General features: G+C 53.1%; 1 protein-coding gene across 1 annotated transcript in view; it reads right to left on the reverse strand.

Moving 5' to 3' along the window:
- SORCS2 (sortilin related VPS10 domain containing receptor 2) overlaps positions 1-20881 on the reverse strand; it is a 568942-nt gene that overhangs the window by 12152 nt on the left and 535909 nt on the right. Inside the window, exons 19-25 of the mRNA XM_049886699.1 lie at positions 15861-16047; positions 12999-13132; positions 11807-11930; positions 10086-10198; positions 8961-9086; positions 7330-7429; positions 6315-6417 (exon numbers count right to left, since the gene is read on the reverse strand). Coding sequence (XP_049742656.1) covers positions 6315-6417; positions 7330-7429; positions 8961-9086; positions 10086-10198; positions 11807-11930; positions 12999-13132; positions 15861-16047 — 887 coding nt within the window. The remainder of the gene's footprint in view (positions 1-6314; positions 6418-7329; positions 7430-8960; positions 9087-10085; positions 10199-11806; positions 11931-12998; positions 13133-15860; positions 16048-20881) is intronic.

Raw genomic sequence — 20881 nt, forward strand, 5'->3', positions numbered from 1 at the left:
TCTGGTTGTATTCTTCTAAGACTGGTTTGTTTGTTGTTTCACCTGAAGGAACTGCTAGTTCTCCTCCTTCACCTCTGCCTTCTCCCTCTCTTCTCCTGCTCCCCCTCCTCTTCCTCCTTCATCCTCCTCCTCCTTCCCTTCCTCCTTCTCCTTCTTTTCCTCCTCCACCTTCTTCTTCTTAGTCCTCTTTTACAGATAAGGATGGTGAGGCTCACAGAGGACAAGCGACTGGCCCAGATCCAGAGCTGGTTAGTGGTAGGTCTTTCACCATGATTTCTTCAAATATCCATTCCACCCCTTTCTCTCCTCTTTTTCTGGGACTCCTGTTACATGTGTGTTTGTACGCTTGATAATCTCCACAGGTCTCTCAGGCTTTGCTCATTCTTCTTCATTCTTTTCTTCCTGCTCCTCCAACTGGGCGTTATGGTTTGAATCACGTCCCCCAAATACATGTCAACTTGGCTAGGCCATGATTCCCAGGACTGTGTGGTTGTCCTCCATTTGGTGATCTGATGTGATTATCCTCTGTGTGGTAAATCCTAATTTCTGCCTGTGGTTAATGAGGCAAGATTAGGTTATGTTAAAGAGGATTATTGTGGGATGCAACACCCTTACTCAGATCACAGCCCTGGTCTGATGTAAGGGGAGTTTCCCTGGGGTGTGGCCTATGTCACCTTTTATCTTACAAGACATAAAAGGAGAGAGAAGCAAGCAGAGAGGGGAGACCTCCTCATGTCACCAAGAAAGACGCAGCAGCAGCAGAGCATGTCCTTTGGACCTGGGGCCTCTGTGCTGAGAAGCTCCTCGACCAGAGGAAGATTGATGACAAGGACCTTCCCTCAGAAATGACAGAGGCCAGGAAAGCCTTCCCTGGGAGCTGGCACCCTGAAATCGGACTTCTAGCCTCCTAGGCTGTAAGAGAATAAACTTCTGTTTGTTAAAGCCACCCACTGTGGTATTTCTGTTGTAGCAGCACTGAATAACTTAGACGTTGGGTAATCACAATTGACCTGTCTTCAAGCTCCTGATACTTTGTTCTGCTTGCTCATATCTGCTGTTGAGACCCTCTAGTGAGTTTTCAAATTTCAGTTCTTCTTTTCAGCTCCAGAATTTCTATTGAGTTTCTTTCTATAATTTCTATCTGTTTATATTCTGTTTTGGGTAAGACATCTTTCTCCTGGTTCCTTTTAGTTCTTTGTCGATGGTTTTCTTTAGGTCTTTGAGCTCTTTGAGCAGATTTATGACAATTGATTTAAAGACTTTGTCTAATAAGTCCAATGTTTGTGCTTCCTTAGGGACAGTTTCTATTAACTTTTTGCTCCTTAGCATGCCTCATAATTTATTTTTGTTATTGAAAACTGGAAATTTAAAAGATTATAATGTGGTAACTCTGGAAATCATATTCTCCCCCCTCCTCTGACTTTGTTGTTGTTGTTGCCATGGGTTGTAACTGTTTGTTTGTTTAGTGACTTTTATAAACTACGTTTTAAAGGCTGTATTCTTTGTTGCTCTTGAGGTGGTCTCTAAATTCAGGTGGGGTATATTCAAGGTTGTACTTTGGCTCTCGTGAACTTGTTCTAATTTTCTTCAACTCTGTAAAGTTGCTCTTGAACCCAGAGTAGCTAAAGCGAAAGGAAGAAATGATGAAGTAAAAGACCCAAACAGAAGATTTCAAAGGGCAGCTCGGGACCACAAAGTATTGTAATGACATGTGCAAAGACTTGGAGACAGAAAACCGAAAAGGAAGAACACTCTCAGCATTTCTCAAGCTGAAAGAACTGAAGAGAAAATTCAAGCCTTGAGTTGCAATAGTGAAGAATTCTATGGGGAAAGTATTAAACAACGCAGGAAGCATCAAAAGAAGATGGAAGGAATACACAGAGTCACTATACCAAAAAGCACTGGCCAACATTCAACCTTCTAGGAGATAGCGTATGATCAAGAGCTGATGGTACCGAAGGAAGAGGTCTAACCTGCACTAAAAACTTTGGAGAAAAAAAAAAGAAAACCCGTTGCATCGAGTCAATTCCGAATCAGAGCAACCCTATAGAAAAAAAAAGGCTCTAGGAATTAAAGGAATACCAACTGAGATGTTTCAACAAACGGATGCAGCACTGGAAGTGCTCACTCATCTATGCCAAGAAATCTGGAAGACAGCTACCTGGCCAACTGACTAGAAGAGATCCATATTTGTACCCATCCCAAAGAAAGGAGATTCAACAAAATGTTGAAACTATCTAACAATACAATTAATATCACACACAAGTAAAATTTTGCTGAAGATCATTCAAAAACATCTGCAGCAGTACATTGACAGGGACCTGCCAGAAATTCAAGCCAGATTCAGAAGAGGATGTGGAACCAGGGATATCATTGCTGATGTCAGATGGATCCTGGATGAAAGCAGAGAATACAAGAAAGATGTTTGCCTGTGTTTTATTGACTATGCAAAGGCATTCGACTGTGTGGATCATAACAAATTATAGATAACATTGCGAAGAATGGGAATTTCAGAACACTTAATTGTGCTCATGAGGAGCCTGTACATAGATCAAGAGGTAGTCGTTCAAACAGAACAAGGGGATACTGCATGGTTTAAAGTCAGAAAAGGTGTATGTCAGAGTTGTATCTTTTCCCCATACTTACTCGATCTTACTCGATTTGCTAAGCAAATAATCTGAGAAGCTGGACTGTATGAAAAACGGGGCGTCAGGATTGGAGGAAGACTCATTAACAACCTGCGTTATGCAGATGACACAACCTTGCTTGCTGAAAATGAAGAGACTTGAGCCACTTACTAATGAAGATCAGAGACCACAGCCTTCAATATGGATTGCACCTCAACATAAAGAAAACAAAAATCCTCACAACTGGACCAATAAGCAACATTATGATAAATGGAGAAAAGATTGAAGTTGTCAAGGATTTCATTTTACCTGGATTCACATTCAACGCCCATGAAAGCAGCAGTTGAGAAATCAGGCAACGCATTGCATTAGGCACATCTGCTGCAAGAAAAAAACTACAAAAAAAAGCAAAGATGTCACTTTAAGGACTAAGGTGTGCCTGACCCAAGCCATGGTGTTTTCAATCCCCTCATATGCATGTGAAAGCTGGACAAGGAATAAGGAAGACCAAAGAAGAATTGATGCCTTTGAATTATGGTGTTGGCAAAGAATATTGAGTATACCGCAGACTGCCAGAAGAACGAACAAACCTGTCTTGGAAGAAGTACAGCCAGAATGCTCATTAGAAGCAAGGATGGCGAGACTGCGTCTCACGTACTTTGGACATGTTATCAGGAGGGCCAGTCCCTGGAGAAGGACATCATGCTTGGTAAAGTAGGTCAGCGAAAAAGAGGAAGACCTTCAAGGAGATGGGTTGACACAGTGGCTGCAACAATGGGCTCAAGCATGACAATGATTGTGAGGATGGCGGGGACCGGGCAGTGTTTCCTGCTGTTGTGCATAGGGTCGCTATGGGTTGAAACCAACGGCACCTAACAACAACAACATTCTTTGTTGTGTGTGGTCTCTGAAGTCTTTATTCCTTTAGCTCATGGTCAGCTGTTCATTTGACAGAGATTTCCTTAAAACATTGTGCTTAAGGTGCCTTCTTCTTGATTCAGCATTTGGTTGGTTGCTATAGACCTTTGACTATTTTCCAGTGTTCTGACAGTTTTTGCTTTTTTTTTTCTTTTTGATGTTTCTGTGGAGGGTTGAGCTCCTGGAGCCATCTGTTCTGCCATTTTCGACGATGTCACCCATGGCCCAGGTCTTTGAGATTGCTCTCATATTCTGTCACCGTGCTGGGCTGCCCTGTGGTTTGGATGGGGCCTCACTGCATTAGCCTGGAGGAAAGTGCCCCAGAAGGGTCTTGCTGCTCCTGGAGCTGGGCCTGAGGCGGAAATTACCGGGCTCCTGGCACACCGAGTGTCCAGGTGGGTGTTATGTGGGGCTTTCGCAGCCTGCCAAATCGGAGCCGGCGGCCAGGCATCATTACTGCTTGCAGGGCCATCTTTATGATGTGTTTGCTGCTAAGTGTGGTTTTATGCCTTTTATGTAATTATCCTTCCAGGCTGGTCTGACAAGGAAGCTGGCGGGTGCCTCTGCTTTTCAAGAGGATGCGTTTAAGCTCTGCTGGCTCACAGGCACGCTTGTGCAGCAGAGAGGAACAGCTGACTGGGACAAAGACGTTTGTCTCCTAGCATCCCCAGGAGATTTACCACCCATTTTACAGGTGGGGAAGGTGAGGCTGTTGTGAAGCTCTCCACCAGGCAGTCAAGTTGGAATCACAGAATCAGAATTTGAATGTTGTAGGACAAAAGTGAAGAGGGGCAGGAGAATGAGAAGGGATGGGGATGGGGCCCCTGCAGGAGGCAGCTGGGAGCTGGGAGAGGGCCTGTGTGTCTCTGGGCAGATATTGTCCCCCCTCCTTGCTTAGCATCAGTCATTGCAAACAGGGACAAGAACACCACGCGTGGGGATTAACTGGGATAGTGTGTGTGGACATGCCCGGTGTGGGCTGGCATTCCCACACGCCAGGGGAACCAGACGTCAGCAGAGCCTGGGGGCTGAGAACCGCCCCTTGAAATAGAAGTCGCTGTGACCCCTGCCCCAAATCAGAAATAAAATTGTGGGCAGCTCTCCGGCAGACAATAAAACACCCAGACTGGCTCCTAACAAGGCCATCCAGAGAGGCCACGGGAGGCGGGAGGACTGTGGACCTGCCTCTCAAAGGTCCTCACAGCACACATCGTCCATGTGAAGAAGCCACTGCACACAACAGGGTGGGGGGCCTGATGGGTGGTGGGGGCGCCTTCTGCCCAAGCCCTACAAATCAGAGCCGAGTGGGCACCGGAGTCAGGGCCTCAGGGTCCTGTCCACACCACCTTTAAACAGCTTCTGTTCTCAGGGTAGCAAGGCGGCCTGGCTCAACGCCACCTCTGCGGCTTCCTGGCCGTGACAAATCTATGCCAGGGTGGCTGTGGAGATCAGGGAGGGTCACCCAGGGCCAAGGGAAGGCTGTACCCTTTGCTCAGGGGGCCCATGGGGCGAGGATGCTGAGCTCCACTGGAATCCCAGATGCCCGTGAGACCCCCAGCTGGGCAAGTACAGAAGTGGGCGTCTGCAAGTTTGGAAATCAGGAAGCCCCCAGCCTGGGCTCTGCTCTGACCCCTTTGGCCAGCTAACTCCTACTCGTCCTTCAGGATCTCCACTCAAAACTCGCCTCTGCCGCTAAGCCCTCCTGGATTCTCCAACTAGCTCAGTTCTCCCGGTCACATGCCCTCAGAGTGTATCAGGCGTCCCCTTCTGTTGGAACTGGACATGGGGCAGGTCCAAGGTGTTGACTGCGGCCCCAGCCTGGATACTGCCCCAGGGCAGGGCTGCGTCTGCCTGGTCAGCACTGAGGCCCGTTCCTGGAGCAGAGTAGGGGAGGCGGCAGATAGCAGAGAGGGTCGGCATCCAGGGCCCAGAAAGGAGGGGCCCTTACCTGTAACAAGTATGAAGGGGCATGTGCTATGTCCTCCAAGGGACCCTGGGGACCACTTGAGCTGAACCAGCAAAAGGGGAAACAGCTGGGTCACGTCTGGAAGCCGCATTTTGCAGGGAGCAGGTCTGGTGACCTTTGTCGTTTGGCTCCTCCCCAGGCCTGGAATCCAGGTGAGCTCAGATTCCCAACCCCTGGGGCTGCCCCACTCAATCCTGGCTGGAGAAGGCTATTCTGCCCATTTTACAGAGGGGAGCAGGCTCAGGAGTGCAGACAGTCACAGGGCCCCCCTGTGGACGCAACCTGCTTGCTGCCCTAGAGGCCTCAGACCAGCCCCCACCTGCTCCCACCCAGGGTGCCGGGGCAGGACCCCCAGCTGCACCCCCTGGGGCCTGGAAAAGGGAAGGGGCTGAGGAATCACAGGGCAGGGACAGCCCTGGGCCAGATCCTGGCTACACAGCTCACCAGCCTTGTGACCTTGGGCACGTTGCCTACCCTCTCTGAGTCTGGTCCCCTGGTCTGTGAAATGCGACAGTGTCCTCCCTCAGAGGGTGGGTGGGGCTGAACAGGGTGTGAGCTAGGATACCCCAAGGATGGAGGATGAGATGGGATAGGCTTGGGGGTTTGTGAGAGGCTGGTTATCTACCTTGGGGACCTGCTGCCATGCAGTACAGAACAGGGAATGAAGCTGGAGGAGTGCCCCCTGCACCTGGAGCCACCACACAGCAAACACACAGCCACCCTCCCAGCCACCACCTCCAGGAAGCCCTCCTGGACCTGCCCGAGAGCACCCATGCCAGTGTTCGGGAAGTGGGCGGCCTTGCCTTTTAAACTTGTACAGGATGAACGCTCCCACGGCGAAGAGCCCCACGACAAAGAGGACCACCACTGCCCAGTAGCCGCTGCCTCTACCCAGCCGCTGGAAGCCTGCAAACCAAGCAGCTGTCAGTGGGTGTCGCGGATTGAATCGTGTACCCCCAGGTGAGTGGAATGCCACCCCTGTGCCTGTGGGTGTGGCCCTGCTTGGGAACAGTTTTATGCTCATGAGGTCACACTCTGGTTGGATGGGTCCTAAATGTAATCCTGTGTAATGTAAGGAGCAGCACAGAGAGACCAGCGAAGGGACAGACAGCCCTAGAGCTGTGCCCTGAATTCAGACTCTCAGCCTCCTCTGTGAGAAAATGTCTGCTCTTGAAAGCCCCCCACTGTGGTGTTTCTGAATAGCAGCAGGAAAATGCTCAGAGGGGCCAGCTGTGGGAGGCACATGCCGGCCCCTGCAGGGGCAGAGGTCTCTAGTCCCTGGCCCAGCTCCCTCTGGGGTGGCTGAGGAGAGGTGGGTGAGTGACAGAGGGCCAAGGGGCTTTCTGTGTGGCCATGGGGGACCACCGCTCTCCTGGAGGACACCGGCTGTGGCACAGGGACAATGTACTTGTGTTGGGGGGAGGCTTCCTTCTGGGAGTGGACGGGCCCTCAGTCTGCTTCTGTGCAGGTGTGAGTGGACCTGCCAGATCTCCTGTGGGCACAGTGTCTTTTCAGACAGAAGGACCCCTCCACTCCTACAGGGATTCTTGCCCAGAGGTAAGAGGGCACAGGGTGGCCCGTAGGGACTGTCCATGGTGGGGGGGGGTGTGCACTGAGACCCAGAGGTCAGTGTGATTAGAAGGAGCCCCCATGTGATCCTCAGGGAGATCAGCTGGCTTCAGGTCTGGGGGTTGATGGGGTCTTCTCTGAGGCCAACATCCGGCCAGGAGGCGCTGTGGGCGGTGCGGAGGTCCCGTGGCACTGTGCGTCGAGGTGCCTGACACACGTCCACCCCTGCAGGGCTGAGCACCATCTCACCTGTGTCCACATCCCGCAGGGCCACCAGGACACGGACCCCGCCACGCAAGAAGAAACTGATTCTCTGAGCCTTCAGCACCTGCTGGATGGCCACGAGTCTCTGAAAGCAGAGAGAGTGGCTGAGCAGGGTCCTCGATACAGGGGTGCCCGGGGGAGTAGGAAATGCTGGCGGACGGCTTGAGGCTCAACTCTGACCCCCTGGAGCCTGAGGTTGTGGGAGAGTCACTCTCTGCACCTCAGTTTCCTCATCTGTCCTAGGTGCCATCAAGTCGATTCTGACTCATAGCAACCCCATGTGACAGAGTGGAACTGCCCATAGGGTTTTCTAGGCTGTTATTTTTACAGTAACAGATCGCCAGGCCTTTTTTCTGAGGTGCCTCTGGGCAGGTTTGAACTGCCAACCTTTTGGTTCACAGCCAATTGCTTAATCCTTGTGCCACCATTACTTCATAGTGTAATGTAGTGTAACGATCTTCCATCATGTGCTGTAATGTAATGACCCTCCATAATGTAATGTAATATAATGACCCTCCATAATGTGCCATAATGTAATGACCCTCCATAATGTGCCGTAATGTAATGACCCTCCATAATGTGCTGTGACGCAATGACCCTCCATAATGTGCTGTAATGTAATGACCCTCCATAATGTAATGTAACGTTATGATTCTCCATAATGTGATGTAATGTAATGACCCTCCATAATGTGCTGTAACGTAATGACCCTCCATAATGTGCTATAATATAATGACCCTCCATAATGTAAGGTAACGTAATGATTCTCCATAATGTGATGTAATGACCCTCCATAACGTGCCGTAATGTAATGACCCTCCATAACGTGCTATAATATAATGACCCTCCATAATGTAATGTAACGTAATGATTCTCCATAATGTGATGTAATGACCCTCCATAATGTGCCGTAATGTAATGACCCTCCATAATGTGCTGTAATGTAATGACCGTCCATAATGTGCTGTAACGACTGTCGATAATGTGCTGTAATGTAATGACCCTCCATAATGTGCCGTAATGTAATGACCCTCCATAATGTGATGTAATGTAATGACCCTCCATAATGTAATGTAATATAATGACCCTCCATAATGTGATGTAATGTAATGACCCTCCATAATGTGCTGTAATGGCCCTCCATAATGAGCTGTAATGTAATGACCCTCCATAATGTGCTATAATGTAATGACCCTCCATAATGTGATGTAATGTAATGATCCTCCATAATGTAATGCAATATAATGACCCTCCATAATGTGCTGTAATGTAATGACTCTCCATAATTTACTGTAATATAATGACCCTCCATAATGTAATGTAATGTTATGACCCTCCATGATGTACTATAATGTAATGTAATGACCATCTGTAATGTGATAGAATGTAATGACCTTCCATAATGTAATCAATCAAAAAGGTGAGCTTCCCTACGGTGTGTTCTGCCTCCAGAATGTGAACAGATATTTTGGCAGAACTCATTCTTTCACAGGTTATGGACTTGCAATCACGTGAGCAACCCCTTGAGGTATATGCTTACATACATCTCATCGGGTCTATCTCCAGGGAGTCCTAAGATGGTGCAGGGGCGGGCAGCAGGCTATGGGAGGCAGTACCTTGTCACTTAGGAGGCTCCTCTTCCTGGTGGGCCGGGGAGGGGGCAGGAGCACATACAGGTCTGCCACGGTGGGCAGCCCTGGCTTCACCACGGTCACCAGCAGCTCTTCAGGGATGCTGGTCTCCTGTGGGGCCGTGGGGACAGAGATGGCTCTAGTCAGCTGCCCTTCTTGTCCTTGTCACACTCCAGAGCCCCAGGAACACCCTGCCTCCACTTTTGGGCTGTTCAAGTCCTGGTCAGCTGTCCTGCAAGTCATTCCTGGCCCTTCACGCCCCAGGGATGGCCCCAGAATCCTGCTCGCCTGTGCCGCCTTCTACAACCCACCACTCCTGCTGCCTCAGCTCTGCTGCGCCCTGCCTCCCCTCACGCTGTGGCCAGAGCAAGCACCTCCCAAGACGTCATGGTAAGTCAAGCCTCCTTTGTGTGGCCCAGCTGTCCCCTGCCATCCCCTACTCCCTTATACCCCAGGCCCAGCCATGGCAGCACCCTCTCAACTACAACCCCTGCAGCCACAGGGCTCTGCTTGTTCCTCGAGTCCTGGAAGCCCCACTTCAACCACTCCCATGTGGCAAACTCCTACTCATCCTTCAACACCCAGCACAAAAGTACCTGCCACTAGTCACAGGCCTAGGGAAGCACAGAGTGGCCTCATCCTGAGGGTGGCCTTGGATGACCTCTCGGGGGCTGGGCCTTCTTCTCTCCTGGGGTGCCCAGGGCCTCAGGCACCCCACAGCCCACCCTGCCACCCTGCCCGGGTCTGCTCTCTCCTCTCCCCCCTGAGGGTAGTGGCTGCCCCTGATCCTTCTCTCTGTCGCCAGTGTCCCGCCCAGGAGGCGAATTTAGTCAACAGTGAAAAGGGCTTTAAAGAGACTCTCGGCCATCGGAGGACAGGACTGAGCTGGTGCTCTGTGGGTGTCCTGGGGGTGCAGTTCCTGCCCTGCTCTGTGAGGTTCCCCTGCACAAAGACCCCCCACCCCAGTTCACAAGCTCCCCACTCACAGGCCTGGCTGATACCCGACATTGGACTCAGGGGCAGCACCACCCGCCCTGGTGCCTAGCCTTCTCTGGAAGCAAGGCCTCCCCAGGGGCTGGGCGAGGCTCAGGCTGGTGCAAACAGGGTCACCTTGGAGAGCAGCCGGGTGACCTCCAGGCCAACGTCCTCCCTCCACTCTGGGATGTTGGGGTTGTAGGCATCCAGGTCCTTGGAAAACCGCAGAGGCACAATGTGAAACTGATCTGGGAGGGGCAGAGATGGGGCGCAGTCAGCCGACAGTGTGGCCACGGGCCCCCACGGGTAGTCCAGGATGCCTGACTTCACAGCCCCCAGACCACGTCCCCACAATCCTCTCAGGTCAGAGGGGCCCCGATTTTGTATTTGAAAAACACGATCCTGCACTGTACATGGCGACCTGTGGCTGTCCCAGGCAGGGCCCACCTCTCTGCTGCCAATAATAATAATAAAAACAGCAGTGACGATAAGGATGATGACTCTGGTCGCACTGACTGAGCCGACCTGCTGTGAGGTTTGCTTCAATAGCTCATGAGAGCAGATCCACCCCTGTGGCTGTCCCCTGGCCTGATCCCCCACCAGATAAAGAGCCCCATGACAACAGAGGTCCCTCCTTCTCCCCGGCCCATTTCCTGGGCTCCTAAACCCTGAGCAGAGGGTGGTGGGAAGCCCCCATTCTGGAGCCTCGAGGCTGCATTTTAACCTCACCCTTCCCCTCTGAGCCTCATGTTCTCTCCCTCTGAGCCTTATTTTCTCTCTGTGAAATGGGAGGAGTCTTATGGGCTGTGAGGCCCAGGAAAGTGCTTCGTGTTGGCATGGGGACTGTGCCAGGCCACCCGCCCAGCGCCTAGCGCAGACCTGCTTGTGGATTAAGAAGTGGCCTAAGGAGGCCTGCCAGCCAGGGTCAGTGTGGGCAGCCCAGATCCCACCCTCTGCACATGGGTCCCCATTGAGTAACTGATGGTCTCTGTCTGCCACAGAGGCTGCTGCTAAAAGAAACTGAGATTTTATGGGTGTGAGGGTAAGGGGGCTATGTGTGGGTGTGAGGGTGAGGGAGCTGTGTGTGGGGGTGAGGGTGAGGGGGCTGTGTGTAGGTGTGAGGGTGAGGGGGCCATGTATGGTGTGAGGGTGAGGGAGCTGTGTGTGAGTGTGAGGGTGAGGGGGCCGTGCCCTGGCTGTGAGGGTGAGGGAGCTATGTGTGGGTGTGGGTGTGAGTGTGAGGGAGCTGTGTATGGTGTGAGGGTGAGGGAGCTGTGTGTGAGTGTGAGGGTGAGGGGGCCGTGCCCTGGCTGTGAGGGTGAGGGAGCTATGTGTGGGTGTGAGGGTGAGAGGGCCGTGTGCTGGAGCACTTCAATTCCTAGAGTTATTTTCCATTGTAAGCATCTCTCAGGAGGGGCTGAGGACCCCCAATGAGCACAGGTAATGAGGACAAGGTTCAGGACTGGCGTCTCATCAAAGCCCCCATGACAGAGCCTCTTTCTGCAAGATGTCGTCATGGGGCAATCCTCAGGAGGCAGGGTGGAGCCCAGAGAGGCAGGGCCTGGATCCGCAGCTCCAGCTCCCTACTGGCTCCCCTCCATGTCAGTCACCTGACCTAGCCTCGCCTGTGTGCTGTGTGGGTGCATGTGAGGAGTATAAGAACCCTGTGACCCCAGGAATGCTAGTGTTTGTTCCATAGAGGGGAAACTGAGGTCAGAGGGGCCGGGAGACTCGGGAGCCAGGGGTGCTCATCTGGCTCCTTCCCCACCCAGGGCCCCTGGGTGACCGGCTGCAGGACCCTGAGGACTCACCCCCAGGGCCCCCGGGTGACCGGCCACAGGACCCTGAGGACTCACCCAGCACACGGATCACTCTGGAGTCCTGCAGCACCGAGCTCCCACAGGCAGCCTGCACTGTCACCCGCACATCCCCGGTGTCTGCAAACCGTGTAGTTACCGCGTTCTCCAAGGACAGCAGTGGCTGTGTGGGGCACAGGTGCATCAGGCTCCTGGCAGGGCAGGGGGTGGTGGGGGCCCCGGGGAGTCTGGGGAATGCCCCCAAAGGCACCCTGGTTCTAAGCTAAAACGGGAGCTTGCTCTGTGGCCAGACGGCTGCCCACAAGCCCCTCCCGTGTGGCATTTCAGGGGCCTGATGTGGCCTCCAGGCCGAGGCCTCCACACCCCTGTGGCCGCAGGTGTGAGCATGGTGCCTTTACCTGGATGCCCGGCGCCCAGCCAGGCCAGCACGCCATGAGGGCGGGGACACTCATTGCCGTGGGGGACGATGTTACCTGGGAGGCAGGGGCTGTGTGCTGGGGACGCCCTCAAAGTGCTCAGCTGGAAGGGGCTGGGCTGAGACTCGAACCCAGAGCCCAGGCCCCTTCCTCAGCCCTCCCTATTCTAGGGAAATACAGCCAAAGTCTACAGCCCTGCCCCTCCCGTCCAGGCCTTCAGCCTCTGCTGGGCGGGGGTCTGCTGAGCCAGGGGAAGAGGCTCCTCTGGGTCTTAAGACCCCAAAGCCTGAGGATGGGCAGCCCCGCCCTCTAAGCCCTCAGAGCTGCGTGGATTTCTGAATCAGGCACTCTCCTGCTCAAGAACTGCCCATGGCTCCCCATCACCTGCAGGGGACAAGCCTCCAAGCAAGGCCTCCGAGACCAGGCCCAACCCAGTGACCCCTCCTCAATGAAGCCTTCCCTGACCCCCACTGGAAATGGCCTCCCTTCCCTGGAGCTGTCACACAACTCTCCTGCCCCTTCCTGGGGCACCTGTCCTAACAGGGGTCAAGTTTCCCATTCACATCCCCAGGAAAAGGGGGGTCTGGCCAATTCATTCCTATGTCCACTGCACTTGGACAGAGCAGATCCCAAGTGGATGCTCAGAGTGGGAGCCAAGTGAAGCTGGGGTGGGTTGTGCCTGCCCCAGTCACCCAGGGCAACCCCATGCACTGCGTCCCTCTGCCTGTACTTGGGCAGTGCCCTGTCCCCCACTGCCCACCCTGATGGGAGCCACGAGAAGGAGGGAGGGCCGTGAGGACTCCGGGCCAGCGCACCTGCAGGCTATGGCCAATCCACCAGTAGAAGACGGTGAGGTTCAGGTTCAGGGGCAACAGCACAGCCGTGAGGTTCACTTCCTGGTTGACGCCAATGACAGGAACCACTTCTAGGTAGAGGGCCTGCAGGGGGGCTGCAGGGTTCAGAGAAAGCCAGGGGTTAGAGGGCATTGGGACACGGCGTTTCAGAGGCTTCTTCTTGGTCACTACCACCGCCACCATTTCTATCATCACCAACTACACCTATACCACCTCCAGCACCATCACCAGCCACAACCACCACCATCACTATCACCACCAACTATACCATCATCACTACCATCACCACCATCATCACCACCTATACCACCTCCCCCACAATCACCATCATCACCACCATCATTACCATCACCATCAACTATACCATCATCACTACCACCATCATCACCATCGTTACCATCACCAACTATACCATCATCACTACCACCATCACCACCGTCGTTACCGTCACCACCAACTATACCATCATCACTACCACCATCACCACCGTCGTTACCGTCACCAACTATACCATCGTCACTACCACCATCACCACCGTCGTTACCGTCACCACCAACTATACCATCATCACTACCACCATCACCACCGTCGTTACCGTCACCAACTATACCATCGTCACTACCACCATCACCACCGTCGTTACCGTCACCAACTATACCATCGTCACTACCACCATCACCACCGTCGTTACCGTCACCAACTATACCATCGTCACTACCACCATCAGCACCGTCGTTACTGTCACCACCAACTATACCATCATCACTACCACCATCACCACCGTCGTTACCGTCACCAACTATACCATCGTCACTACCACCATCACCACCGTCGTTACCGTCACCAACTATACCATCGTCACTACCACCATCACCACCGTCGTTACCGTCACCAACTATACCATCATCACTACCACCATCACCACCGTCGTTACTGTCACCAACTATACCATCGTCACTACCACCATCAGCACCGTCGTTACTGTCACCACCAACTATACCATCATCACTACCACCATCACCACCAACTATACCATCATCACTACCACCATCATCACCGTCATTACCGTCACTACCAACTATACCATCATCACTACCACCATCACCACCAACTATACCATCATCACTACCACCATCACCACTGTCGTTACCGTCACCACCAACTATACCATCATCACTACCACCATCACCACCAACTATACCATCGTCACTACCACCATCACCACTGTCGTTACCGTCACCACCAACTATACCATCATCACTACCACCATCACCACCATCGTTACCGTCACCACCAACTATACCATCATCACTACCACCATCACCACCAACTATACCATCATCACTACCACCATCATCACCGTCATTACCGTCACTACCAACTATACCATCATCACTACCACCATCACCACCAACTATACCATCATCACTACCACCATCATCACCGTCATTACCGTCACTACCAACTATACCATCATCACTACCACCATCACCACCGTCGTTACCGTCACCAACTATACCATCGTCACTACCACCATCACCACTGTTGTTACCGTCACCACCAACTATACCATCATCACTACCACCATCACCACCAACTATACCATCATCACTACCACCATCACCACTGTTGTTACCGTCACCACCAACTATACCATCATCACTACCACCATCACCACTGTCGTTACCGTCACCACCAACTATACCATCATCACTACCACCATCACCACCGTCGTTACCGTCACCAACTATACCATCGTCACTACCACCATCACCACTGTTGTTACCGTCACCACCAACTATACCATCATCACTACCACCATCACCAGCAACTATACCATCATCACTACCACCATCACCACTGTTGTTACCGTCACCACCAACTATACCATTGTCACTACCACCAACACCACCATCGTTACCGTCACCAACTATACCATCGTCACTACGACCATCACCACTGTCGTTACCATCACCACCAACTATACCATCGTCACTACCACCACCATCACCGTTGTTACCGTCACCACCAACTATACCATCATCACTACCACCATCACCACCAACTATACCATCATCACTACCACCATCACCACCGTCATTACCGTCACCACCAACTATACCATCATCACTACCACCATCACCAGCAACTATACCATCATCACTACCACCATCACCACCGTCGTTACTGTCACCACCAACTATACCATCATCACTACCACCATCACCAGCAACTATACCATCATCACTACCACCATCACCACCGTCGTTACCGTCACCACCAACTATAGCATCATCACTACCACCAACACCACCGTCGTTACCATCACCACCGTCACCACCACCATCATCTCCAACTACATCATTATCACTACCATCACTGCCACCATCACTACAACCACCAACAGCATCATTACCACCACTATCATCACCACTGTCATCCCCATCTTGACCACCATCACCCACACCACCATCACCAACTACACCACCATCACAATGAACATCCCCATCTTGACCACCATCACCACAACCACCATCACCACCACTGCCGTCACCTAGATCTCTACCATCACCACTAATACCACCAACACCACTACTTTCACCACTGTCACACCATCACCACCTACCCTACTACTCTACAGATCAGCAGGGCTTGTGGATTTGGACCCCAGCTGGCCCACTCCTGCCCTAAGCTCACCATCATTAGGACCCCGGGTTGTAGCAGCCCTGAGGGGCTCCCTGCGCTTTCCCCAGCCAGGGGCCAGGTCGTCTCCTTCCTAGCGTGTGTCCTAGGGTGCTCAGCCTTCAAGGGTGGCAGACTTACAGTTAACCTGGACGAAGAGCACAGCCTCGTCCTGCCCTGCCATGTTCTCTGCCAGGACAGACACGCGGTAGATGCCAGGGCTCTCGTAGCGGTGTCGGACAGGCTCCCCAGTCAGTGTGAGGTTCACGTACATGGCCTTGAAGCCATCCCCGAGGTCCACCTGGTACTTGGTGGTCAGGATGTCACCCTGCAGGGAAACACCACGAAGCCACTTAGGAGTGAGCATAATGCAGGTGCTGCGAAGGGGTGAGCTCACTCACTCGTCCACTCACTCACTTATTCATTCATTCACTCCTTCGCTCACTCACTCACTCACCCATCCACCCACCCATTCACTCACTGACTCATTCATTCACTCACTCATCTATCACTCACTCACTCCTTTCCTCAAAACGAGTGGGCTCTGGGGACCCACAGGGACCCAGGTGTGGACCTGCCCTCAAGTCTTCCAGCCTGGCATCAGCCACAGGCAGGTAAGTGGTGCGCTGGCTGAGGAAGGCAGGCACGGCAGGAGAGCTCTAGAGATCCCAGAGGGTTACACGAGGCGCTGTGGCCAGGTTTACAGGTGAGAACAATTGCGGTCTGCAGAGGGAGCTGGGTCTGTCCTGAGGGTGACATCAGAGAGGGTAGTGCGGGGTGGAGGCCCAGGGGGCCCCAGTGAGGCCTAAGCAGGCGAGAGCCCCGGAGGACGAGGAGGGGCCTCTCACTCTGTGGAGGATTCTAGTAACATGACCAGAAGGAAACATCTGACGCCTCTCCAAACCGTTTACTGGGACATAAAGACAGCTTTGTGTTTCCTTCTGTGATGCCGGGCTCCTGAATGACTCTTTATCTCCTTGAATGCAGCCCCGGAAAGATGCCAGCAAGGGTCTGCGCAAAGGGGGGCCCCCCACCCACTGGCCTCAGCCCCACATTTAATCTTCCACAAAAGCCGTTTTATCACCCCGCGTACTTCTCTGCCGCCAGCATTAGCCTTCAAATCACCACATTTTCCTCACAGAGTCGGGGAAATTGAGTGAAGAAAATAATAACTTTTCGGAATTTATAGCGAGAGAGAACCCATATTCATTCCCAGTTTCTCTCCCTCTCCTGCCCCCCTTCCCTCTCTGACCCTCCTTCCTCCACCCCCTCTCTCTCTCCCCCATCTCTCCCCCCTTCTCCCTCTCTCTCCCCCTCCCTCTCTGACCCTCCTTCCTCCAACCCTCTCTCTCCCCCATCTCTCCCGCCTTCTCCCTCTCTCTCCCCCTCCCTCTCTGACCCTCCTTCCTCCACCCCCCCTGACCCTCCTTCCTCCACCCCTTCTCTCTCCCCCTCCCTCTCTGACCCTCCTTCCTCCACCCCCCCTCTCTCTCCCCCATCTCTCGCCCTTTCTCCCCCTCTCTCCCCCTCCCTCTCTGACCCTCCTTCCTCCATCCCTCTCTCTCTCCCCCATCTCTCCCCCCTTCTCCCTCTCTCCCCCTCCCTCTCTGACCCTCCTTCCTCCAACCCTCTCTCCCCCATCTCTCCCCCCTTCTCCCTCTCTCTCCCCCTCCCTCTCTGACCCTTCTTCCTCCAACCCTCTCTCTCCCCCATCTCTCCCCTCTTCTCCCTCTCTCTCCCCCTCCCTCTCTGACCCTTCTTCCTCCAACCCTCTCTCCCCCATCTCTCCCCCCTTCTCCCTCTCTCTCCCCTCCCTCTCTGACCCTCCTTCCTCCATCCCTCTCTCTCTCCCCCATCTCTCCCCCCTTCTCCCTCTCTCTCCCCCTTCTCCCTCTCTGACCCTCCTTCCTCCATCCCTCTCTCTCTCCCCCATCTCTCCCCCCTTCTCCCACATCTCTCCCCCTTCTCCCTCTCTCCCCCTCCCTCTCTGACCCTCCTTCCTCCACCCCCTCTCCCTCTCTCCCCCCATCTCTCCCCACTTCTCCCTCTCTCTCCCCCTTCTCCCTCTCTAACCCTCCTTCCTCCACCCCCCTCTCTCCCCCATCTCTCCCCCCTTCTCCCTCTCTCTCCCTCCCTCTCTAACCCTCCTTCCTCCACCCCCCTCCCCCATCTCTCCCCCCTTCTCCCTCTCTCCCCCTCCCTCTCTAACCCTCCTTCCTCCACCCCCCTCCCCCATCTCTCCCCTCTTCTCCCTCTCTCTCCCCCTCCCTCTCTGACCCTCCTTCCTCCACCCCTCTCTCTCTGTCTCCCTGTCTCTCTGTTCCCCCTTCTCCTTCCCTCCCGCCCTCTCTCCTCACCCTTTCCCCTGCAACAGCACCCAGAAAACCATCCCCTGGTGATCAAGAATGAAGCAGGGTTATCAACTGCCACTGAGCACCCTCAGAGTACACACCTGCCAGGCCCTCCTACGTAAGTTAGGTTCCTGTAACTTTTCCACAGAAACGACGCCGTTTTCCCGTTTGCAGGTTAGAAGCCTGAAGCCCAGAGAATTTCAGAGCTCAGGCAGGCTGACTCACTGCCCAGTGCTCTGCCTAAGGCAGCCTAAGAAGCTTGTCTGTCTGGTCCCAGGAGGGGTTTGCGTTGCTGCATCTCAGGAGGCAGAAGGCAGGTCTGGCCGGCACAGGAAACCTGGCCTTGATCGGTGCTGTCCGTCCACCTGGGCAGGCTGGGACCCGTGTGCCCCTGCCTCTGTGCGGCCAGACTGAGGCACACTGAACTAGTTACACATTTTTCTTGGTTTAAGTAGCTCGTGATGTTCTTCTCTAGTCCCAAAGTAGCACACTCTCACACAAAAGGCAAAAAGAAGGAAATAAAAGGATTAAAGTTGTAACCTCGTCATAATGCCCGCCATCCACACCTTGGTGTGTTTCTTGGAAAAGTTTATTGATTACTGAGCACTTTTAAAGAAACAGACTAACCTTTCTGTTCTGAGTCATTGTGGCTTCACACACAGCGGTAAAAACGGAGAGATCCACGTACCCTCTGCTTCCACAAAACTGGACAAACGCAAACCATGGCTGGCAGAGCCGATTCCGACTCACGGCGACCCACGTGGTACAGAGTAGAGCTGCCCCGGAGGGTTTTACGGGGCCGTAATCTTTAGAGCAACAGATCACTGAGCCTTTCTTCCATGGCACTACTCACTGGGCGTCCCGACAGCCAACCTTTGAATGTGTAGTCAAGCACAGGCTGTTTGTGCCCCCAGGGGCCTACCCTTTGCCCAGTTTCTCCCCATGCCTGTCATGTCACAGCCAGGTTATTGGCAGAATACAGTGAAGACAGATACAACTCTATCACCCCCAGGGCGGCTCTGCTGTCCTGTAGCCACCCACCTCCCCATTACTCCCCTGACCCCCGGCAACCACCGACCTGTTCTCCATTTCTGTAATTTTGTTGTTTATTTCAAGAGTCTTATTTAAATGCGACCATACAGTCTGTAACCTTTTGGGGTTGGCCTTTTTTTCACTCATCGTAATTCCTCGGAGATTTTTCTGGGTTGTCTTGTATATCAGCAGTCAGTTTATTACCCCATGGTGTGGAGGCACCACGGTTTGTTTAACCCTTCACCTACCACACGGCATCCGATTGTCTCCAGTTTCTGGCTTTTATAAGTACTGTGAACATTCACGTACAGGTGTATGTGGGAACACCAGTCTTCAGTCCTCTGGGACGAACGCCCAGGGGTACGACAGCAGTTGCACGTTTAGTCTTTTAAGAAGCCGCCCGACGGCTTTCCGGAGGGGCTGTACCATTTAACATCCTACCAGCAACGACCGAGGTCCAGTTTCCCTACATCCTCACCAGCGTTTGGTGGTGTCACTGTTTCCCATTTTAGGCCATCTGACAGATGCGAGGTGTGACCTCACTGTGGTTTTACTGTGTAGCTCCCTAATGCCCAGTGCTCATGGCACAAAGGTTATGCACTTGGCTGCTAACCAAAAGGTTGGCGGTTTGAACCCACCCAGTGGCTCTGTGGAAAAAAGACCTGGCGATCTGCTCCCGTAAATGTCACAGCCTAGGAAACCCCGTGGGGCAGCTCTGCTTGTCACATGGGGTCGCTATGAATTGGATTCGCCTCTACAGCACCCACAACAATACCGAAATGGTGACATGGAAGTCTCAGGTCTAGCTGTTCCACAACGGTTAGACAAGCACTTTGTTTATCGAGACAGTAACTAAAACCACAGCCAGCCGGAGCCTGGCTTTTCCCATCCCTGAGTAGATAGAAGCTCCCCCGTTGCCCCAGGATACGTGATATTTCTGTGGGTCTCCAACATTCCTGGGGTTTGCAGTTGGCTTGCTCAGCTGCTAATGGAAACGTTGGTGGTTGAGTCCACCCGCAGGTGCCTCAGAAGAAAGGCCTGGCCATCTGCTTCAGAAAGATCAACCGCTAAAAGCCCTGTGGAGCACAGTTCAGTCCGACACACGTGGGGTCTCCACGCGTGGGGGCGGTTCTACGGCACCCGACAACGACAGTGGCCAGTGATGTCAGACATTTTCCACGTGCTTGTTTGCCATCTGTGTACCCTCTTCAGTGAAGTGTTTCTTCATGCCTTTCACCCACTCTCTAACTGAATTGTCCGTGTGTGTTTGAGTTCCGAGAGTTTTTATATATAGTCAAGCACCCCATAACGTCTGTCAGGGCAGCGTCCTACCGCATATACGTCCGAGGTCCCAAAAGTTCAGAAATCCTGATCGTAGAATGGGATGCAGCAGACGTGGCCAGACACAGCAAAAACAGCTCCCTGCACGCAACACGTGTATCTCAGGTCTCCTGTGTACAAAGCGATTGTGTTGCCAGGTGCCCGTTTGTTATTACGGACTATCGCAGGCACCTCAGATTTTTCATAGGCTTTAGGAGGGGTTGTACGTAAGTCAGGCGTTCATAACCCAGGGACTGCCTGTATACAATATGGTGTTTGCACAACGTTCAAATCACGTAACGTCCTATTTCACAGAACATATTGTGGACTTTAAGTGACACATGACTGTTTTCTAATGTCCCTGGGTGGCACAAATGGTCTGGGCTCGACTACTAACCTAAAGGCTGGCAGTTTGAACCCATCCAGCAGCACCGCAGAGGAAAGGCCCGGCTATCAGCT

This window comes from Elephas maximus, chromosome 5 (assembly GCF_024166365.1).
Source record: "Elephas maximus indicus isolate mEleMax1 chromosome 5, mEleMax1 primary haplotype, whole genome shotgun sequence".
Taxonomy (NCBI): domain Eukaryota; kingdom Metazoa; phylum Chordata; class Mammalia; order Proboscidea; family Elephantidae; genus Elephas; species Elephas maximus.